Here is a 24,102-nt window from a genome sequence, read left to right on the forward strand (position 1 = left end):
ATCTTTTTATTAATGATTATAAGGTCTTCTGTTACCACATGCTAATAACTACATTAAGAATGAATCTACTTTGATCTGTGGTTACACACCCCTTATGTTTCTTCATTCCTCAATCATTTCACTTATTTCTGCTCTGTGATACAATTTCTGTCCTTCTGCTTGCTTTGGGAATACTTAGCTGTTCCTCCAGGTATGCAGTTAGGTCTTTAATTTTAGCTCTTTTTTCTGTTTTGATATGAGCAGAGTGCGTTGTTGGGTCTACATATATTTGTGAATGTTCCCTTTTTCTGCCTGTTACTAATTTCCAGGTTCATTCCATTATGATCAGATAAAGTGCTTCGTATAATTGGTCTTTTTAAATTTAAATTTATTGATACCTGTTTTTTGACCCAACATATGGTCTATCCTGGAGAAGGACCCATGAGCACTTGAAGACTCTATGTACTGCTGTAAATGCCTGTTAGGTCTAGTTCATTTGTTTCTAGACCTTTATTTCTCTGTGAAGGGGGGTAGGGAGACAATAAAATAAAAATGGCATTGTAGACAGGTTTAGTTCATTTATTATATTATTCAAGCTCTCTGTTTCCATATTCTCTGTTCAGATGTTCTGCCCAGTTTGAGAGTGGTATATTTAAATCTCCAACTATTATTGAAGAGTCATCTGTTTCTCCCTTCAGGTTTGCCAGTATGTGCCTCTTGTATTTTTGGGCACCCAGGTTAGGTGCATAAATATTTAATATCTATTTTGTCTGATAATAGTATCGCTTCAGATATTTTTTGGTTACTGTTTGCGTGGAATATCTTTTCCCCACCCCCCATGTTCATCCTGTTTGTGTCCTTGTTTCTAAGGTGAGTCTCTTCTAGACTGGATATAGATGGCTCATATTTTTTTAATTGATTCTGTTAGTCTAAGAATTTTGATAGGGGCGTTAAATCCATTAATGTTCAGTGTTATTAGTGTAAACATGTTACTTACTTTGTCTATTTTATCCTTTGGCTTTCTGTTGTCATATCTTACTTTTGTCTGTCTTTTTACCTTTTTAGTTACCCTTACTAATAATCTTCATTTCCACTCTTCTCCTAGTCTTTTGTCCTTGTCATTTCCTTTCAGGCTACAGTATTTCCTTTAGTATCTCTTGTAAATCCACTTTTTTAAAGTAACAAACTCTTAGTTTTTTTTTATGTGAAGACTTTATGCTCACCCTTATTTTTGAGGGACAGTTTTTTTTTTCAGATTAAGGATTCTTGGCTGGCAGTTTTTCTTTTTCAGTATAGATATGTCATACCTTCTCGTCTTCATGGTTTCTAGTGAGAGCTTGGTCTTATTGAGCTTCCCTTGTATGCTGTGCATTGTTTTTCTCTTGTGGCTTTCAGAATCCTTATCTCTGGCATTTGACATTCTGAATAGTAGGTGTCTTAGAATAGGTGTATTCACCTACTTTATTCTGTTTGGGGCGCATTGTCCTTGAATATTGATATTTATGTCTTTCATAATGATTGGGAAATTTTTGTTCATTATTCCCTCATATATTCTTTCTGTCTCTTTTATTCTCTTCTCCTTCTGGGAAACCTATACTGTGTATGTTTGTGTGTTTCATATTGTCATTCAATTATCTGAAATCCTGTTTTTAACATTCTTTTCTCATTCTGTTCTCCTGTCTTTTCAAGTTAAGATGTTCTTCTAATTCACTAATTCTGTCCTCAGCAAATCCAAATTTGCTGTTATATGCCTATGATAATTTGTGTTTTTTTTTGGTAGTGCATTTTTAATCTCATCCATTGTGTCTTTCTTCCCTATTCACCCTGTTGCTTTTCTTTCCAGGATTTGAAATTGTTCTTTATGCTCACCCAGTGTCTTCTTTGTATCTTTATACCTTTAGACATACTGGCCCTCAACTCCTTGAATGGATATAGGAGATTCGTGTGAAGAAAATCTGTGTTGTCAGGATTTTTGATTTGTTCCTTTAACTGGACCATATCTTTCTGTTTCTTAAAATGGCTTGTAATTTTTTGGCATATGATTATGTTGGTGAATTTACTCTGGTGGTCAATTTCTTTCTCTTGCCTAGTGGAATTTTTTCACAGCTCTTTGATTTTTATTTCAACTTATTCTAAATCTTTAAAGTGGCTCAGCTTAATTTATCAAAACAAGGCCAGTTATCCACTAATGGGGCATAGAGCAGAAGCGCAGGGACCTGGGGCATGAGAGACTCCAAAAGACTTTATTTCTTGCAGTTTCTTCCTCTTTTCTATTTGTAATTGGTCACTGGGTTAACCATTGAATTGGGTTTGGGGAAGTTTGGCTGTTTTCTCTATTGTAGTGATTTTCACAAAGCTTTGAAAGTTTTTTCTTAAACTTTTATCACTGAGTCCTAGGTCAAAGTTATGGATCCCTTGCCTTAGAGAAATTTTTGCTATTACCACGGTTGTTTGAAATATTAAAGTAGTTGAGGTAACCTAACACCCTGTACGTGTGTATAGGCCTTCCTAAATTAAAAGTCTTTTCTTTTCAGTATTAGATCTGGGAGTCAAACGAAAAAAGGTACCCATCAGGGAAGCTAAGAAGGGAAAGAGAATTTTTTTTCGTATTAGGCTAATAAATTTAATTTGTGCTTTATAAATTTCCCCTTCAATTTTTTTTTAAGTTTTATTTATTTATTCTCCCCCCACCTCGTTGTTTGGTGCTCACTGCCTGCTCTCTGTGTCCATTCACTGTGTGCTCTCCGTGTCTACTTGTCTTCTCATTAGGAGGGACTGAGAACTGAACCTGGGGCCTCCCATGTGGGAGAGAGGTGCTCAGTCACTTCAGCCACCTCTGCTCCCTGCTTTGTTGTCTCTCTCATTTTGTTTCCTGTGTGTCTCCTTGTTGCATCAGTTCACTGTGCCAGCTCTTATGTCAGCTTGCTGTGTTGCTTGTCTTCCCTAGGAGGCCCCGGGAACTGACCTGGGACCTCCTGTGTGGTAGGTGGAAGCTCAGGTGCTTGAGCCACATCTCTTTCCTTGCTTCATTTCTTTTAAGTGAGTCAACAGAGCAAAGTAATTTTCTCAATTGCGTGAAATGTATGTCAGGTTTTTAAGTAAAAACAGTTCCAATCTTTACTTTCCGTTGATCCCTTGCTCATCCCTCCTTTCTTCTGAGTCCACCTATGAGTGTCTCTATGTTGCGTTGGGTGCACTTAAGCCCTTCTAATAATCTTTCTTTGCAGGTATGGTGTATTCATTCAGATCCATCTATATTCTGCTTGATTTAGTATCCATCAATGAATCTTCTCTCAACTTTAGCAAACCTGCATCTTCCACATTTTAAATTACAGCCTTCTCTCTACTTTCTAAATATTCTTAATCCTAATAATCCAACACTCTTGACAATTTCTTTGTATTCTTTTTTTGCATACATTTTTTAATACATCTTGCACATTTATCACCAGTTCGTAACTTGCAAATATCTGTAGTACAGTCATTCCCTGCATTTTGTCAGTTTTTTATTAGCAAAATAGAAAATTATTTTATATAATGGGTTAGTGATTATATTGTTTTAATGGTTGAATTCTTTTATCATAGATTATAGGACGTGGTTTAGACTACTATTTAAATTGTACACTTTGAAAAGAAGTTTTAACATGCATTTCCTTTAACATTATTTCAGATACTTAGATTAAAATTGATTACAGTTGGAACTATAATAGCTTTTAAGGTAATCTGATGATGGAAAAACATGAAACTTTATAGCAGAGAAGACATATTAATAAATTAGCAGTGTTAGGTGAGATGCCTTGTGCTTCTCTGCAGAAGTATTAAGTTCACTTGCTGTATAATAGCTTTCTAAAGTCCTATTCAGTTTGAGCAAAAAAATACATGTGGGAAATAAATAAATGTTAATATTCAAAAAGAATAACTGATTTTCTGTTTTCTCAGTTGTTGGGATGTTTTTATAGAGTGGTATAGTGATTTAATTAATAAGCGTTTAGTGATTTGATGTCTTCATGTTGGCAGAAAGTAGTATCTTAACTGTTTGGTGCATTGCATTTCTTTAGTGTCCTTGTAAGAAGAGCTCAAAGAAACAGTGTCTGAAGGTTGTCTTGCTGTTTCATCCCGGCATTCGATCACTTGTAGGTGACTCAGGGGAACTTCACTATTGAGAGTTGGTGCTACCATTTTTCCTCCTCTCAGTCTTTAACAGTTTTGTATTCTTGAAACTTGATAGAAATCGTTATCTCAAAGAAAGTGGAATATTTTTAAAGTGCTACTGTGAATGCACATTTTCATGCAAGAAGATAATTATCATCTTCAAAACTGTAAATGGATAGTTTATTTTTCATTATAAAGACTCGCCCCCACCCCCACCCTCCATTTTTTCTTGTCCTAACCTTCCTTAATTTGGTTATTCTGTTTCTGGAGTACCACACAGCCTTGAGATGGCAAGCCTTGGGGGAGATAAACACCTTTGCTACCAGTTAGAACTGACTTTTGGGACCTGAGAAGAGTGCTATGATTAAAAATTGATCATTCCTTGGCAGACACTACTACATTTCAACTGTATCTTTCTTTCTTTCTAATCATACAATACGTCACACAATATATTTGGATCATAGTAACACAGTCATAGAGTATTTGCCCTTTTGTGTCTGGCTTGCTTCGCCCAACATAATGTTCTCCATGTTCATCCATGTTGTCAAAAGCTTCATGACTTCATTTCTTCACAGCTGTATAATATTCCATTGTGTTAATACACCACAGTTCATTTATCCATTCTTCTGTTGATGGACACCTGGGTTGTCTCCAACTTTTAGTAATTGTGAATAATGCAATGAACATGGGTGTGTAGGTGTCTGTTCCTGTCACTGCTCTGTTCTTCTGAGTATATGCCCAGAAGTGGTGTTTCAGAGTCACGTGGCAAGTCTATATTCCACTTCTTTAGGAACTGCCAAATAGGTCTCTACAGTGGCTGTACCATTCTACATTCCCACCAACAGTGAATAAATGTTCCTATCTCTCCACATCCTCTCCAACACTTGTAGTTCTCTTGTCTGTTTAATAGTGGCCATTCTGATAGGTATGAAATGATATCTCATTGTAGTTTTGATTTGCATTTCCCTAATCATTAGTCATGTTGAGTATTTCTTCATGTGTTTTTTTTTGCCATTTGTATTTCTTCTTTGAACAAATGTCTATTCAAGTCTTTTGCCCATTTTTAAATTGGATCATTTGTCTTTTTGTTGTTGAATTGTAATAACTCTTTACATATCCTGGATATCAAGCCCTTATCGGATATGTTATTTCCAAATATTTTCTCCCATTGAGTTGGAGGCCTTTTTACCCTTTTGACAAAGTCCTGTGAGGTGCGAAAGTGTTTAATTTTGAGGAGGTCCTATTTATCTAATTTTTCTTTTGTTGCATGTGCTTAGGGTGTAAGGTCCAAGAAACCACCACCTACTACAAGGTCTTGACAGTGTTTTCCTACATTTTTTCTAGTAGTTTTATGGTTTTGGCTTTTATATTTAGGTCTTTGATCCATTTTGAGTTGATTCTTGTATAGGGAGATGGGGGTCCTCTTTCTTTCAGTTATAGATATTCCAGTTCTCCCTGCACCATTTGTTGAAGAGACTGTTTTGTCCTGTTAACATGGACTTGATAGGTTTGTCAAAAACCATGTATAGGTGAGGTCTTATTTCCGAATTCTCAATTCCATTCCACTGATTGATGTGTCTATCTTTATGCCAGGTCCCTGCTGTTTTGACCACTGTAGCTTTGTGATATGTTTCAAAATCAGGCATTGAAATTCCTGCCACATCACTCTTCTTTTTTAGAATGCTTTTGGTTATTTGGGTGCACTTTCCCTCCCAAATGAATTTTTTAATTGCCTTTTCTAATTCTGTAAAGTAAGCAGTTGGGATATTGATTGGTATGTCATTGAATCTATAAATCAGTTTGGGTAAGATTGGCAGCTTCACAGTATTCTTCCAGTCCATGAACATGGAGTGTCTTTCCATTTGTTTAGGTTTTTTAAAGTGTCTTTAGCATTGTTTCATAGTTTTCTATATATAGTCCTGTAATACTTTGGTTAAATTAATTCCTAGGCATTTGAGTCTTTTTGTTGCTATTGGAAATGGAATTTCCCCCCGATTTCCTCCTCAGATTGTTCAATACTAGTGTACAAAAACATTACTGATTTTTACGTGTTGATCTTGTATCCTGCCACTTGCTGAACTCATTTATTAGCTCAAGAAGCTTTGTGGAGGATACTTGAATTTTCTAAGTACGAGATCATGTCATCCGCAAACAGTGAGAATTTTACTTCCTCTTTTCTTACTTGAATGCCTTTAAATTTTTTTTTCTTGTCTAATTGCCCTATCTAGAACTTGTAGTACAATATTGAATAACAGTGGTGACACTGGGCATCCTTGTCTTGTTCCCAGTCTTAGAGGGAAAGCATTCAACCTTTGCACATTGAGTATGGTGTTGGCAGGGGGTTTTTCACATATGCCTTATGGCAAATTGAGGAATTTTCCTTCTATTCCTGTCTATTCAATTGTTTTTAACAAAAACGGATGCTGGATTTTGTTGAATGCCTCTTCTGCATCAATTGAGATTATCGTGTTTTTTTTCCTTTCAGTTTGTTAATGTGGTGTATTACATTGATTGATTTTCCTATGTTGAACCAGCTTGTATACCAGGAATAAATCCCACTTGGTTGTGATGTATAAGTCTTTTAATATGCTGTTGGATTTGATTTGCAAGTACTATATTGAGAATTTTTGCATCTATGTTGTTTAGAGAGATTGGTCTGTAATTTTCTCTTCTTGTAGCATCTTTATCTGGCTTTGGTATTAGGGTGATTTTGGCTTCATAAAATGTGTTGGATAATTTTCCCTCTGCTTCAGTTTTTTTAGAAGAGTTTAAACAGTATTGGTGTTAATCCTTTTCGAAATGCTTGATAGAGATGTCTGTTTCTCCCTTCATTTTTGCCAGAATTTCTCTCATGTATTTTGGGGCATCCTGGTTAAGTATATAAATGTTGATGATTGTTATATCTTCCTGGTGGGTTGTTCCCTTATTATAAAAGCTTTCTGTATTTCCTATAACTATTTTGCATTTAAGGTGTGTTTTGTCTGATATTAGTATAGCTACCTCTACACTTTTTTGTTACTATTCTCATGGAGTTTCTTTTTCCAGTCTTTCACTTTCTGCCATTTTGTATCCCTGGGTCTAAGGTGAGTGTCTTGTAAGCAGCATATGATGGCTCTTGGGTTTTTTTATCCATTCTGTCAGCCTATATGTCGCCCCCCTTCTTTATTTTTTTAAAAAATATTACATTAAAAAAATATGAGGTCCCCATATACTCCCCACCCTCCTCACCTCCTTCCACATCAACAACCTCTTTCATCATCGTGACACATTCATTGCATTTGGTGAATACATTTTGGAGTACTGCTGCACCACATGGATAGTGGTTTACATTGTCGTTTACACTCTTCCCCCAGTCCACCCAGTGGGCCATGGCAGGACATACAGTGTCCAGCATCTGTCCCTGCAGTACCACCCAGGACAACTCCAAGTCCTGAAAATGTCCCCATATCATATCTCTTTTTCTTTCCCTACCCTCCACAGCTACTGTGGCCACTTTCTCTACATCAATGCTACAATTTCTTCCATTACTAATCACTAAAGTTCCATGGTTGAATATCAGTAAGTCTATTCTAATTCATACTCTATTCCTCCAGCCTGTGGACCCTGGGATGGTTATGTCTACTCCCCCTCTGTGTCAAGAGGGGGCTTAGATTCCACGTGGGTGATGGATGCAATTCTCCTGCTTGCAGTTGCAGGCACCCTTGGCTCTCTGGTGTGGTGGTTGCCCTTCTTCACCTCCCTGTTAGCCAGCCAGGGTAAGTCCAATAAACCAGAGGGTAGGAGTTGCAAGTCTGCTGAGGCTCAGGGCCTGTCACATAGACAGTCCAGAGATTCAGGTCTCCTGAATATATACCAACCCCAGCGCTAACCACAGGTCCAGTAAAAGTAACAGAAGAGGCACGTTTAGGAAGGTCATATCTGAGTCCAACTCCATCGCACTCAGGAACACAAACTGCAAAGTAGGACCAACTGTCTTGGCACCGACCTCCAGAGCCATCTGCCATGACCATAGAACCTGTGGGTCTCTGTTGCCCTCAGGAAAACCAGTACCTGGGCTTCTATCTAGTTTCACTATCTCAGGGACCTTGCTAAGGTGTGCTTGGTGCAACCCCTCTGATGACCTCCTGACTCTTTTTTGGAGACTCATAGCCATATAAACTCATTTGTCCTTTCCATTTCCCTCTTTTATCCAAAGTCATAAAGTAGTTTTTAACACTTGATATTACATGTAGGCTGAGATATTCTGCTGGTCTGAGTTGACCCTTTTATTCAAGGTCTTTTTCTAGTTACATCATCAGCTGGTGCTTGGTAGTAATCCCTTGGCACCAGGGAGGCTCATCTCCAGGAGTCATGTCCCACGCCATGGGGGAAGTAATGCATTTTTACATGCTGAGTTTGGCTTAGAGAGTGGCCACATTTGAGCAACATGGAGGCTCTCAGGAGGTAACCCTTAGGCACCCTGCAACTCTAGGCCTAGTTCATATTTCAGGTGCACAGGCTCATAATTGTAGCCATCCCTATCAAGGGCTCATTGTTGGACCATCCATCTTTATTGGTCTTTGCCATTGCACTAGCCTATATCTTTTGATTGGGGAGTTTAATCCTTTCACATTCAATGATATTACTCTAAATGCCTATTCTACCATTTTATGCTTCGGTGTTCATATGTCAGATTTTTGTCTGTTTTTTCACTTTTTTTGGTGAAATTTTCTGCCCTTCTTTCTTCTATACTCTCCTCCAAGCCTCTCTGTCATGTCTTTTTATTTCAGGCTCTAAAGTTCCCTTTAATATTTACTGCAAGGTGGATTATTTTTTATAAACTCCCTTAGTTTCTGTTTGCTTATGATATTTCAAATTCACCTTCATATTTGAAGGATAATGTTGCTGGATAAAGATTCCTCAGCTGACAGTCTTTCTTTCTAAGTATTTTAATTGTATTATACCCCTATCATTTCGCCTCCATGGTTTCTGATGAGAAATCTGCACTATGTTTTACTGGGCATCTCGTGTATGTGATGGTTTGCTTCTTGCTACTGTCAGAATTTTCCCTTTATCTTTATTTTTATTTTTATTTTTGCACATAACTGCACATTTATTAAAATACTCAGATGCCATCTTGCTCCGCCTCCTTTTACATTTATTCTCTTTATCTTTAATGTTTGACATTCTGATAAGCATGTGTCTTGGAGTGTGTCTATTTGCAGTTTTTCTGATTGGGTTATGCTGCGTTTCTTCGACATTAAAGTTCATTTCTTTCATGAGAGTTGGGAAATTTTCAGCTATTATTTCTTCAAATAATTTTTCTGCCCCTTTTACCTTCTTTTCTCCTTCTGGAACTCCGGTGACACTTATGTTGTTAAATTTTGTGTTGTCATTCAACTCCCTGAGCCCCTGTGTCTCAAGTCCTTTGTCTCATTCTTTTTTGGACTATTTTTCTTAGTAAGGCTTGTCATTTTTGCTGAATTTTAGACATCTTATTATGATGTGTCTGCTCAATTTGTAACTGCTATTCTTTGATTCTTGGTTCAGCCTGGTCTGGAGATTTAAGATTGTCTCTGTTCTTTGCTCAGATCTGTGTCCTGGAGTCAGTAATGGGTTGCAGACCTATTTCCAAGGGCCTTGGGAAGAGAGACTGTAAATGCTGGATAAAGCCTCTCTTAACTTGCTTTTAGTTTTCTCACATGTACTTCCTTGGTCAGCCTGCAGATGACGTTTGGCTGCTCTCTCAGTTTAAAACCTGGTCAGAATGTGTTCACTGCACCACCGCAGCAATAATGTGGCAGAGGATCCTGCCTCAAGGCCAGCTTCTTCAGCCTTGCAATTCCGCCTTTCTCAGACTGTTCTCCAACTTCTGCTGGCAACCCCCTCCATTTTCCCAGGTATAAATAATTCCACTCCTTCTGTGTTCTCAACAACCTGGCCCGGTCAGTAGAGAGATTGATTGAGAGAATTGGATCTCTTTCATCCCGTTCCAGCTTCCAAGGCAAACAATAGTGTGGTACCCACAGCCTGGAAGTGCTCGTGGAACATAGCAGACAAAATTTGTGGGTCAAAAGCTGAGTCAGACAATGTGATAGCCAGATCCTGAGCCTCAACAGACTCCAGCACCTACAATCTGATTTATTGGACTTACCACACTCAGCTAAGATGGAGGTGAAGAAGGACAACCACCACACCATGGAGCCTAGAGTGATTACAACTGAAAATGGGAGGATTGCATCCAGCATCCAGGTGGAATCTGAGCCTCCTCTTGACATAAAGGTGCAATGGACACAACCAATCCAGTGTCCACATAGAAGAGGTGGCATTGGATTGGGAAAAGTGGACATAATGGACAAAGGGTATGGGGAAAGGCAGGAAGAGATGAGAGGTGGAGGCGTCTTCGGGACATGGAGCTGCCCTGGATGGTGCTTCAGAGGTAATCACCGGACATTGTAAATCCTCACAGGGCCTACATGATGGAATAGAGGAGAGTATGGGCCATGATGTGAACCAATGTATATGAGGTGCAGAGGTGCCCAAAGATGTACTTACCAAATCCAATGGATGTGTCATGATGATGGGAACGAGTGTTGTTGGGGGGGGGGAGAGGGGGGCTGGGGGGGTGGGGTTGAATGGGACCTCACATATATATTTTTAATGTAATATTATTACAAAGTCAATAAAAAATAAAAAAATTAAAAAAAAAAAAAAAAAAAAGCTGAGTCAGCCTACATTCCTCTTTCTCCGTTTTCCCTGGGGAGGTGCATCCTGTGGCCCCCTTAGTTTGTCGCCAGTGTCCCCAGGACCTGAGAATTCAGAATTATCTATAGGGTGGGAGAAGACACTAGCAGCTGCATCTGCAGCTTTAATTCAGTTTTGCCATTGAGATTCTTTTCTTTGCCCCTCTCTTTTCTGGGTGGTGTTAGCCTTCCCCTGGGGTCCTAAACCCTAGAACATTTTTTCCAGGCTGTTTCTGATTGTTCATTATTCGGTTGGTGCGAAAGTAATTGTAGTTTTGTCTTATTGAAATTCGCTTTTTGATATTGGCATACATTCCTAAATAAATGTGGTTATGTTATCCATCATTTTAATGTGCATTTCTTTATGTTTTTCTGCTGATGACTTATTACTTCCTATATATTTTATGTTTATTTTAGACTATGGAAATGATATTAGACAAAAAGCAAATTCAAGGTGTTTTCTTATTTGTGTTCAAAATGGGTTGTAAAGCAGTGGAGACAACTTTGCAACATCAGCAATGCTTTGGCCCAGAACTGCTAATGAACATACAGTATAGGGGTGGTTCAAGAAATTTTGCAAAGGAGACTGGAGTCTTGAAGATGAGGAGCCTGGTGGACAGCCATCAGAAATTGACAACGACCAGTTGAGAGCAATCTTAGAAGCGGATCTTCTTAAACTATATGAGAAATTGCTAAGAACTCAGTGTCAACCATTCTATAGTCATTCTGTATTTGAAGCAAATTTGAAAGGTGAAAAAGTTCGTTAAGTGGGTGCCTCATGAACTGACTGAAAATGAAAAAAATTGTCATTTTGAAGCGTCATCTTCTGTTATTCTACACAACAACAATGAAGCGTTTCTTGATGGGATTGTGACGTGCGACAAAAAGTGAATTTTATACGACAACCGACGATGACCAGCCCAGTGGTTGGACCGAGAAGAAACTTCAGAGCACTTCCCAAAGCCACACTTGCACCAAAAAAAGGTGATGGTCACTGGTGGTCTGCTACCGATCTGATCCACTGCAACTTTGTGAATCCTGGCAAAACCGTTTCATCTGAGAAGTATGCTTAGCACATTGACGAGAAAACTGCAACTCCTGCAGCTGGCATTTGTCAACAGAAAGGGTGCAATTCTTCTCCATTACAACGCCCAACTGCATATCGCACAACCAGTGCTCAAAAGTTGAACAAATTGGATGAAGTTTTGCCTTGTCTGCCATAATTACCTGAATCCCTCACCAACCGACTACCACTTCTTCAAGCATCTCTACGACTTTTTGCAGGGAAAACACTTCCAGAACTAGAGGAATGCAGAAAATGCTTTCCAAGAGTTCATCGAATCATGAAGCATGCATTTTTGTGTTACAGGAGTAAACAAATTTATTTCTCATTGGAAAAAACGTGTTAATTGCAATGGTTCCTGTTTTGATTAATTAATAAAGATGTGTTTGAGCCTAGTTATAATGACTTAAAATTCATGGTCTGAAACCACAAGTCCTTTTGCACGAAACTAATATTTTTGGGGGGAGAGGAGAGAGTTCCATTTCCATGTCTTTCTTGTCCACCATTTCCTGAAAGTCTTTGTTCTTGAAGGATATTTTCTCTGGAAATAAATTTCTGGATTGATAGTGGTGTGTTTTGAGTTTTGTTTTTTCCCCTTCAGCATTTTTAAGATGTTTCTTCATTGTATTCTGATCTTTTATGTTTTTAAAGATTTATTTTATTTATTTCACCACTGTCTGCATTCACTGTCTGCTCTCTGTCTCTGTTCATTATGTGCGTTTAGGAGGCACCAGGAACTTAACCTGGGACTGAGAGAGGCGCCCAGTCATTTGAGCCACATCTGCTCCCTGCTTGTTGTGCCTCTCAGTGGGTTTCCTTGTATCATCTTGTTGCATCAGCTTGCTGCTATCACATCAGCTCACTGTCTTGCTCATCTTCTGTAGGAGGCACTGGGAACTGAACCCAGTACCTCCCATGTGGGGGGCTCTTAACTGCTTGAGCCGCATCTGCTTCCCTATTCTGATCTGCATTGTTTCTGATTTGAAGTCAGCAATCAGTTCTTTGCTTTCTCTTTGTGTAATGTGTTCTTTTTTTCTGGCTCTTTTTGAGATTTTCTGTTTTAGATAAGCCTAGCTGTGTATTACTTTGTATTTATCTGCTCTGGTTTCTCTGAGCTTCTTAAATATATAAAAATAACATCTTTCAACACAACTGCATATTTTCTTGCTATTTCTTGAAAAATTTTTCCACCCCATTTTCTCTCATAAAATTTGCCATCTTAACCATTTCTAATTGTGTAAGTCAGTGGCATTAAGTACATTCACAATGTTGTGCTACCACACCATCATCCATTACCAAAACTTTTTGTTTCATTACCCCAAACAGAAACTCTATATGTATTAAGTGATCACTCCCCTTAATCTACTCCCTCAGCCCCTGGTAAACTCTAATCTACTTTCTGTCTCTATGAATTTGTCTATTCTAGATATTTCATATAGGTGGAATCTTACATTGTTTGTGTCTCTGCATCTGATTTACTCCACTTAGCTCATTTTCAAGATTTCTCCATGCTGTGGCATGTATCAGAACATCAGTCCTTTTTATGGATGAAAACTATCCCATTGTATGTGTATCACATTTGTTTGTTCATTCTTTTGATTGCATTTTAAAAATTTTCTTCTTTTGAGGTACCTGGGTCAGGAATTGAACCTAGGACCTCATATGTGGGAAGCCAGCGCTCAGCTACTGAGCCACATCAGCTCCCTTAGTTTTTTGTTGTTGTTGTTGGTTTGCTTGTTTGTTTTTATATGGTACCAGGAGTGAAACCTGGGAGCTCCCATTGGGAAGCAGGTGCTCAATTGCTTGAGCCCCATATACTCTCCGTGCCTTTTGAGTATTGAGTTTTGTTCTCTTTTTTCTTCATATATCTAATAATTTTGCATTGTATCCTGGACATTATAAATGATATATTGCAGAAATGCTGCCTTCTGTTATTCCTCCAGAGAGTTAACAAAAGAAAGAAAGAAAAAAACCATCTTTCCCAGTATTTGCAGATTGTCCTGTGTTGAGTACTCTCCTCCAGAGCTTAACCACACAATAAATTTGTTGTTTTTTTTTTTTTTAAATTTTAATTTTAATTTTTTAAATTTCTCTCCTCTCCCCCCCCCCACCCCACCCCGGTTGTCAGTTCTCTGTGTCTATTTGCTGCGTCTTCTTTGTCTGCTTCTGTTGTTGTCAGCAGCACGGGAATCTGTGTTTCTTTTTCTTGTGTCATCTTGTTGTGTCAGCACTCTGTGTGTGTGGCACCATTCCTGGGCAGGCTGCACTTTCTTTCGCACTGGGCGGCTCTCCTTACAGGGTGCACTCCTTGCGCGTGGGGCTCCCTTACGTGGGGGACACCCCTGCGTGGCAGGGCACTCCTTGTGCGCATCAGCACTGTACATGGGCCAGTTGCACACTGGTCAAGGAGGCCTGAGGTTTGAACCGCAGACCTCCCATGTGGTAGGCGGACGCCCTAACCACTGGGACAAGTCCGCCGCCCCACACAATAAATTTGAAGAACAGCTCGAGGTAAACGTTTAGGGTCTTCCCTGTTCTTTTCTGAGTATGTGTTTTGCCTTGGGCACATGTGTGTGGCCATAGGAATTCCTGTTTACACAGATACAAATGCCATATCTTTCCTAGGAAATAGCATCTCACATCACAGTCCCATATTTGGGAAGTTAGTAAAATACTAAGCGTTAATAAATTACTTTGTAGAATAGTAATAAGTATTTTCAAAATAAATTTGGAGAAAACTTAAGAGGGTGTGAAAAGATTTAAAGGGTTAATACTAGGCAGATATTATGGAACACTAGAAAATGGAGAATAGAAATGATATAGTGAAAACAGTTTACAAAGGATCATTCAGGCAGTGGTACCAAGCAGAATGACACCTGAGGCCTGGAGATGAGTGATAAAAAGTGGTACTTTTTGTTCCCTCCTGCTTCTCTTATTCAGGATTCTCAGGTCCTGAGATGACAGGGAGAGAATTACAAAACAAGTATTTATGCTATTATAATTGCTCCCTTAATGTGAAATTTTCTTCACTCCACAGCTCTTGGATAAGCATAAGAATACAGAAAGCATGGTAGAACTTCTGGCCTTGTATCAGATGGAGGATGAAGCCTACAGCAGCCTTGCAGAAGCCACAACTGAACTCTATCAGTATCTGCTACAGCCATTCCGTGACATGAGAGAACTTGCCATGCTACGAAGACAGCAGATCAAGGTTTATTTTGTTTTTTATTTTTAAACTAAATAGTAATCTGTGTATTTTATAGTCCTTAGCCTGGCTGGCCAATGCATTTTAATTACTAAAGGAGATCTTAAAAATGCAGATACCTGAGCTTTTGTCCTCAAAGATTATATTTTAGTAGGTTCAGCATGTAGTTTGAACATCTCAATTTAAAATAACTTGAAAGGGGAGTCTGCTGGAATGGCCAGAGTTGAGAATAGCCCAGAGAGGTAATGTGTTCTGTTTAGTATGAAGTTATAAACATATTGAGAGGTCCCCATCTTCCTTCTTTTTCTGTATTTCCCTTTACCCTTCTACTCCCATCCCTCTTTTTATGTTTTGGGTTCTTTGTAGTTTTATCAGAAGTTTTGGAAACATTTGTTTTGGGAAGAATTAGTCTTAGAGCAGAACTTCAAAATTCATGACATTTGTCATGTGTAAATGGCATGTATTATATTTTTTGCGGCAAGCACTTAAGGTTTGGTTTTATAGCTGACCTCAAATCAGTGTTACAGTAGTAAATTCACATTGAAATGTTCTTGAACTAGGATATTAAATTTTTGTTTTTGCATAATGGGTTAAATTGGAATAGCATAAGAAAGTTTATATCATAAAATTGGTATTTTGGTTAAAATGGTAATATATATCTAGGTAAGAATTGTTAGAAACTAGATTTTCCTCAAATTTTTGAGTGAACTGTAGACAGTTGTCTGTTGCAAATTGAGTGGATGGAGGTCAGGGATGAAATTGGGTGACCCAAGGCCCTACTTCTAGACTTCACTGCAGTGTTTAGCAGATATATTCTATACAGCTCAGCATTGACACTTTAAATGTATTTGCATTCTAACTTTCATTATATCACAGTTTGTTTTGGTATTAATTAACATTAGCAAATTGACTAAATCTAATTGTCAGGCTATATCATCCACTGGCATCACTTATTGCTCCATTTTCCCTGGGAAGCAGTGTGTAGGTGAGAAGGTGCAGGTGACATGTTTTTAAAATTTATAACTTTTTTGTTCTTTTAAGATAAAAATGGTATTTTAATGCATTTCTTTTTCTAACCTGTTGTTCCAGAACTGTTCCAACAGCCATAACCACTCTTTTTTATGCTTCTTGTGAACTTAAGAAGTATTCTTGATAAACAACAGACTTAGTTAGCAAGCTCGTAGTTTATTGGCAGAGTATGCTAAGTGGTGATGTTACATAAATTAACTTAATTCAGTCCTTACAACCACCCTATAAATTAGGTGTTTTTATTATTTCTACTTCATAAATTAAATTATGTAACTTGTTTGCAGTTAGTTTCTAAGAGGTGGAGCTTATACACTACTCAAATTCAGGTTTCTCTGATTCCAAAGAATGATGCTGTTACTGTATTACTGGTTATTATTTACTTTAATTTAGAAAATCCTTTCTCAGTAGAAAAAAATGAATTAGTTTGGCAAAATATTTTTTATAAGTAGTATTAAAAACTATTAGTTTATTTGTGTAGTTATCATTGTGTAGATGATTGCCACAGAAAAAATTTAGTCCTTATGAAAATAATGTATAGCTACCTATATTAGAGCAGTTACTTCTTTTGGTCTGAATTTGTGTTCTAAGCCAGGTTATCTGTCAAAAATATATTTGGCACAACTTTCAAATTAAAAATATTTCAATCTTAATTTAGTAAGATCTGTTTTTTGTTTTTAAAGATTTATTTTTATTTATTTCTCTCCCCTCCCCTCTCTCCATTGTCTTCTCTCTGCGTCCATTTGCTGTGTGTTCTTCTGAGTCCACTTGCATTCTTGTCAGCGGCACCATGAATCTATGTCTCTTTTTGTTGCGTCGCCTTGCTGCGTCAGCTGTGTGTGTGTGCAATAGCACTCCTGGGCAGGCTGTGCTTTTTTTGTGCGGGCGGCTCTCCTTTTGCGTGGGGCTCCCCTACAGGGTGGACACCCTTGCATGGCACAGCACTCCTTGTGTACATCAGTACTGCTTGGGCCAGCTCACCACACTGGCCAGGAGGCCCTGGGTTTGAACCCTGGACCTCCTGTGTGGTAGGCAGATGCTCTGTCAGTTGAGCCAAATCTGCTTCCTTAAGATCTGTTCAGTAATTATTTTGTTTACAGAGTTGATAAGATACACAGCCATGTTGCACCCTAACAGTAATGCTATTAATGTGATGTATTTTGAGTGCATTAAACTAATCAGTCCTCAGTGAAAAACCTATGAGTTAAAATAGCAAAGAGGTTGAATATATATATCTTTTGTGATACCATTAATATTCAGATATTCAGATTTATTCTCGGGGTAAATTACTTTATGTGTAGATAAGAAGGATTCATGCTGAACCGATGGTGTTATAAATAAATGCATTTTTCCAGGTAACTAGCCTACAACCATTTTTTAGCCCAAATTGTCAGTGTTCCCATGCTCCAGACGTGACTGGTATGTGGAGCCTAATAGAGCCTGCCCAGGACTCTGGTGTTTCTGGGAGGACTTACTTTGTTCAGAGGTTTTCTTTCTTGTGATGTTCTTTATGCTACTTATCAGTAGATAAATACCATTTCTTTCTGGGAAATAAACAACCTTAGCCCATAAAACCTCAACCAGAGCCCTTAGGAAGGCATTAAGGGATGAAGTTGAAACTGTGCTTAATAGAGAAATTTATAGCTTTAAGTGCTTATATTCGAGGAAGGCAGTCTAAAGTCAAACCCAGAATTAAATAAGTGTTTTGTTTTTTTAAAGAGTGGAAGTTAGTGAAATGGAAAGCAAATAATACAGAAACATCAAATGAAAACCTGATTAGTTGGGGAGGTGGGAACCAGTAAATTTTATAAACCTCTAGCAAAATTGATAAGAATAAAAAGCATCCCATACATGAATTATTTAGGGATAAGTTTAACAATATATGGAAGTCTTTTACCCTGATGATTACAAAACTTTGCTGAGATAAAGTATACTTAAATAATTATACCATGTTAATAGATAGGATGACTCCTTAATGTTTAGATATAAATTCTTACTTAATTGAACTGTAGTTTCATATTCAAGTTCCAATAGTTGTTTGTTGATTTGCTTTTGGTAGAAATTGGCAAGCTGATTCTATAATTTGTGTGGAAAAGCAGAAGACCTAGAACAACCAAAACAATTTTGAGAGAAAAAAAATGATCAACTATATAGGATTTACATGATTTCAAAACTTAACTACAAAATGAGAAATCTGGACATGTAGTATTGACATAAGGATAGATATGTAAGTCAAGAGAACAGAATAGAGTATAGTTATATGGCCAGTTAATTAGACAAAGGTGACCTGAGTGATCTTGTTAGAAATCTACATTCTTAGGTCTCACTTCACATCTCTACATAAACTCTGGGTGTAGGGCTCAGCAGTGTTTTAACAAGCCTTCCAAGAGCCTTTGGTGCACACTAAAGTTTGAGAACCACTAGTCTAATAAAATAGGACTTGAAACAGGAGGAGATTTAGCACACTGAACTCCTGATTACAACCTCTCTGGGCTTCAGTTTTTGCATCCATAAAATGACAGAGTTCTAGATTTTTAAATCCAGTATCTTAATGGGTTCAGGTCAGTGAGTGAGTTGGCCTACTCATTATCTTCATAGATCAATCATAAGCACTTCAAATTAAGATTGTCCAACTTCTTTTAAGATTTGGCTTAAAGTGAACAAGCTAGAAACTGGGAGGTATTCTCAGTTTTTCCCTTTATCTTGTAGACAGTCACCTTACTTTGCCAGTTGTCTCCTATTCCCCCATTGCTACCACCAGAGTCAAGGTAGTTCTGTACAGACCTTTGTGTGAAATAGAACGCCCTCTTCCATCCTCTCAGTTGGGTCCTTTTGTGCAGGGTGCAGTCTTTACACGGTTGTGGCACTGTGTGCTATTGTGTGTGTGTGTGTGTATATATATAGTGTATGTATATATATATATAGTGTGTGTGTGTGTATATATGTATATTCACTGTGAACAACATAGTGCCATCACTGTGAATTAAGGAACTGATCTCTTACCTGAACTTTTTCTAATTTTCTTGCTTTTACATTTCTCTCACCCTCCTTAAAAATATGCATCATTTCACACTCCTGCCTGAGATATAAAAAGCTCTCAATAAATATTTGCTTTGAATATAAAAATACATGAATAGATGTTGTCATTCTACTATATATGCACAAATTGATCTTGGCATTTGTTTTACCAAAGAATCTTAGTTTGTCCCCCGAAATAGACATGAATAACATTGTAAGTTTTAAGTTACACGACCCAGTATCCAAGCAAGTGATACATTTCATAATATAATATATAATTTCATGTCAAAAAATTCATATTTATAAACTAGTCTCACTATCCTACCTGCCTAAACTGACACACACTCTTTTCCAGGTTAAAAACAGGACTGTTTTCTTAATATCCCCGAGAAGGGAAACAGAGGTGTCATTATTTTTAGCATGTGATTCAGCCAATCAATGTTATCCTGACATAACTACTACAGGATTTTTTATCTTTCACCCTTCAAAAGTTTTCTCCACCCATGAGAGTTATGGTCATGGCCGATGGGGTTAACTACCAGGGCAGATGGCCCCTCTTTGGAAATGGTGTTTATGTGTGATGAATCTGGACTCAGATGGGATCTCCCTTCATAAGACTTTCATGCTAATGTGCTGGAGGTGCAGTTAACGTTGGGGTTTAAGATATATTTAGGGGATTTGAATCTCTGGACTGACAATGTGATAGCCAGGTCCTGAGCCTCAACAGACTCCAGCACCTACAATCTGATTTATTGGACTTACCACACTCAGCTAAGATGGAGTTGAAGAAGGACAACCACCACACCATGGAGCCTAGAGTGATTACAACTGAAAATGGGAGGCTTGCATCCAGCATCCAGGTGGAATCTGAGCCTCCTCTTGACTTAGAGGTGCAATGGACACAACCAATCCAATGTCCACATAGAAGAGGTGGCATTGGATTGGGAAAAGTGGACATGGTGGCTGATGGGTATGGGGAAAGGCAGGAAGAGATGAGAGGTGGAGGCGTCTTTGGGACATGGAGCTGCCCTGGATGGTACTTCAGAGGCAATCACCGGACACTGTAAATCCTCACAGGGCCCACTGGATGGAATGGAGGAGAGTATGGGCTATGATGTGAACCAATGTATATGAGGTGCAGAGGTGCCCAAAGATGTACTTACCAAATCCAATGGATGTGTCATGATGATGGGAACGAGTGTTGTTGGGGGGGGGAGAGGGGGGGTGGGGGGATGGGGTTGAATGGGACCTCACATATATATTTTTAATGTAATATTATTACAAAGTCAATTAAAAAAAAAAAGTTTTCTCCAGTTATTTTTTTCTTTTCTGTTGATAAATAAAAGATACGGTGTTTAACCTTGCAGTTGAAAAGATTTCTGTTTTAATGTTCTGAGTTAAGATTTTTGAATTTTGAACACTATTGTATTCATTTTATTAAATTTCTACTTCATGATTGTATCTGTTGGGGTCTGATCAGAAAATGAAGCCAGTTATTTCATCACACTTTAATAGTGTTTAATTGTTAGCTAAAGAATTAACAGGTATGAAGTGGTTAACTACATAACTAAAAAGGCAATAAGGTAATAAGGTATATTGGAAGAAACAACTGCAAAACATACACAAACCAGCTACCACTCTTGGGACTGGGGAAAGGAAGAAGTTTGAATTATGAAAATTTAAGCTTAGCGGAGAGACTTAACCACAGCGCCCCAAAATACATGAGACAAACACTGACAAAACTGAAGGGCAAAATAGACACCTCTATAGTAATAATTGGAGACTTCCATATACCCCTTTCATCAATAGATAAAATGTCTGGAAAGAATGTCAATAAAGAAACAGAGAACTTGAATAATATGATAAATGAACTAAACCTAACAGACCTATACAGAAAATTGCACAGCAGACTACACAGTCTTCTCAGGTGCACGAAGATCATTCTCCAGGATAGATCATATGTTAGGTCACAAAACAAGTCTCAGTAAATTTAAAAGGCTTAATATTATACACAGCATTTCCTCTGACAAAATGGAATGATGCTGGAAGTCGATAACAGGCAGAGAACTGGAAAATCCACAAATATATGGAAGTTAAATAAAACGTATTTTTAATCAGTGGGTCAAAGAAGAAATCACAAGGAAAACCAGTAAATATCTTGAGATAAATGAAAAAGAGAACATGGCATATCAAAACTTAAGGGAAATTTAGATGAATTATATACTTTATTAATATGTATTGATAAAACTGATTTGTTAAAAAAAACAACACACAAAAATACTTAAGGGAGAGCCCAGCTCCCTAAGGGTGTGGAGACACTGTGGAAGGGAGACAGCAGCAGCATGGCGGCTGGGTATGAGCCACCCAACCCTTCTCTTTCAAGCTGTTGCTGTCACCAAGATCCTATAGTTTGCCTATGTTAGTTGTATACCTGCTCTCCGCCCTGCCCATTCTCCTGTCCACCAGTTCCCTGTTTTGCCACCACTGCCTGCCCCAAAGTCTCCCAGGTAACTTGCCCTCCTTCCCCAACCACCAGCCCACGGACTAGGACCTAAGAGGACCTGAAGCTGAAGTTCCCCACCCTCCCACAGTGCAAAGATTCCTAAGAGTGGACCTATCCTATGAGATGAGAGATGTTTAGGCCCATATTCATCTGCTATGAAAAGCAAGCTACCTGTGCTATTGTATGCATATACTACTTACATAATTAAGACAAAATATTGAAACAAACTTTATTAAACCAAACTTTCAGCAATTATTTAGATATTTAGTCTTGGATATTGCAGATAATCAGTTGAAAATATAAAATATTCTTTCCCCCATGACTAAAGAGTTTATTGATAGGAGCTTCCAAACTGGAGGAAAGGTTCTTGTCCTTGGAAATGCAGGGATCTCCAGGAGTATTGCCTTTGTACATTCTGGAAACATTTGGAATGCTTTTGCTTATGTTGAAGAATGATTTTGTATTAATCCTAATGCTGAATTTGTCCATCAACTTCAGGATTATGAAGTCCTCTACCTAGCAAAATTAACAATACAAATGATGTCACCATTACAAATAGAAAGATCATTATCTGTCCATTCTGGTGCCACACGGAGTTTGAAGAGAACACATGAAGAAAATGATGATTTTGGAAACATGCAAGTTGCAACGGCACAGAATGGCTTACTCAAGAGCAACATTTCAGAAAATGTGATTTCTGTTTGGAAAGAGAAAATATATACAGACAATAATAATGTAAAATGGCAAAAACACAAGTAGTTTCAATTACATGCTGCTTCCAGACTTGTTTCTCTGCAACTTGTTGAACAACATTTTAAGAAGATGTTGGACTTCTGCAATAGATAGCATTGACGGTTTTACTCCTTTTTCCCCCCACTTTACAGTTTTATTATAAACCTGGAATTTTGAACTTGCAAAGAGGTTTATTGCAATAATGTACTTTTCATACTTGAAATTTATTTGTATGATATAAAGTTATTACTTTAGACAAAATGCAAGTTAGGGGGAATTTGGTTATAAAATTTGAGTGCTATAACAAAAGAATTTACTGAAATTTGCTAAAAATTCATTTTGTGCTATATTGCATTTAAAAAATAAGTTTACAATTCAGTTGTATGATGGAGCCTCTTACATAAACATTAACAAAATGCAGAAACCTGTCATATTTTCTTTTTTAGAATAACTCAGTACCTTAAATGCAGTTTCTTTTTTCTGAGTTCTTGATCCTTTACTAATCATCTTCAAATCATGTCATTACCCAACTTTCCAATGATTCAGTTAATGCTTCCTTTCTTCTTACCTTTCTAATTTGTTTATTCTGTTTTAAGAAGTTTAATAAACAAAAAACTTATGGGGTGCAGCAAAGGTAGTGCTCAGAGGGAAATTTATAGTCCTAAATGCTTACATTAAAAAAGAAGGAAGAGCTTAAATAAAGACCTAATCCCACACCTAGAGTAACTGTAAAAAAGAACAGCAAACTAAACACAAAGTAAACAGAAGGAAAGAAAGATTAGAGCCAAAATAAATGAAATGGAGAATAAAAAACAGTAGAAAGAATTAACATAACCAAAAATTGGTTCCTTGAAAAAATAAAAACTGACCAAACTTTGTGAAAGGGGAACAAATTCATAGAAACACACGACGTACACTGACTGCTGGGTGAACTGGATATCCATATGCAAAAGAACTGACTCATCTCATCAGACAATATGAGTAAGGAGATTGAATCAGGAATCAAAAACCTCTCAAAAAAGAAAAACCCAGGACTAGATGCTTCACAGGTGAATTCTACCAAACATTCTAAGAAGAATTAACACCAGCCCTGCTCAAACTCTGGCAAGAAATTTAATAGGAGGGAATATTCTCAAACTCATTTTGTGAGGCCAGTATCAAATCAGTCTTATATCAAAGCGAGATAAAGGTACTGTATTTCAAGAAAATTACAGACCAGTATCCTTTATGAATATGGATGCAAAAATCCCCAACAAAATACTAGCAGATTGAATCCAATGGCACATTGAAGGAATTATACATCGTGATCAAGTGGGATTTACCCAGGTTTGCAAGGGTGGTTCAAAAGGGGAAAAAAAACACATGATCATCCCAGTTGACTTAGAAAAGCCATGTGGCAAAATCCATCATCCTTTCTAGATAAAAGTACTTAGAAAACTAGGAGTAGAGGGTAGCTGCTTTAACATGATATAAAGGTCATATACAAAAAACCCACAGCTAACATCCCTATTCAATGGTGAAAGATTGAAAGCTATCCCTCCAAAATCAAGAACAAGGATGCCCACTGTCACCACTGTTATTCAGCACATACTGGAAGTTGTAGCTTTTGAAGATGCCATGATCCTCTGTATAGAAAGTCCTGAAAAACAAAACTATTGTAGCTAATCAATAAATTCAACAAAATGGTGGGATACAAGATCAACAC

The 24,102-nt window shown here is 37.7% G+C and overlaps 1 protein-coding gene and 1 pseudogene across 2 annotated transcripts in view; both read left to right on the plus strand.

Moving 5' to 3' along the window:
* Positions 1-24,102, plus strand: part of JMY (junction mediating and regulatory protein, p53 cofactor) — a 109,618-nt gene that overhangs the window by 19,379 nt on the left and 66,137 nt on the right. For both annotated transcript variants that reach the window (XR_009180283.2, XM_004449678.5), the window contains exon 2: positions 14,951-15,124. Coding sequence is in view for 1 of the 2 variants with exons in the window: in XM_004449678.5 (XP_004449735.2) it covers positions 14,951-15,124 (174 nt within the window). In the remaining variant the exon portion in view is untranslated. The remainder of the gene's footprint in view (positions 1-14,950; positions 15,125-24,102) is intronic.
* Positions 18,696-22,442, plus strand: LOC139439823 (serine/threonine/tyrosine-interacting protein pseudogene; annotated as a pseudogene).

The sequence above is a fragment of the Dasypus novemcinctus genome, chromosome 2 (assembly GCF_030445035.2).
Source record: "Dasypus novemcinctus isolate mDasNov1 chromosome 2, mDasNov1.1.hap2, whole genome shotgun sequence".
Classification (NCBI taxonomy): Eukaryota; Metazoa; Chordata; class Mammalia; order Cingulata; family Dasypodidae; genus Dasypus; species Dasypus novemcinctus.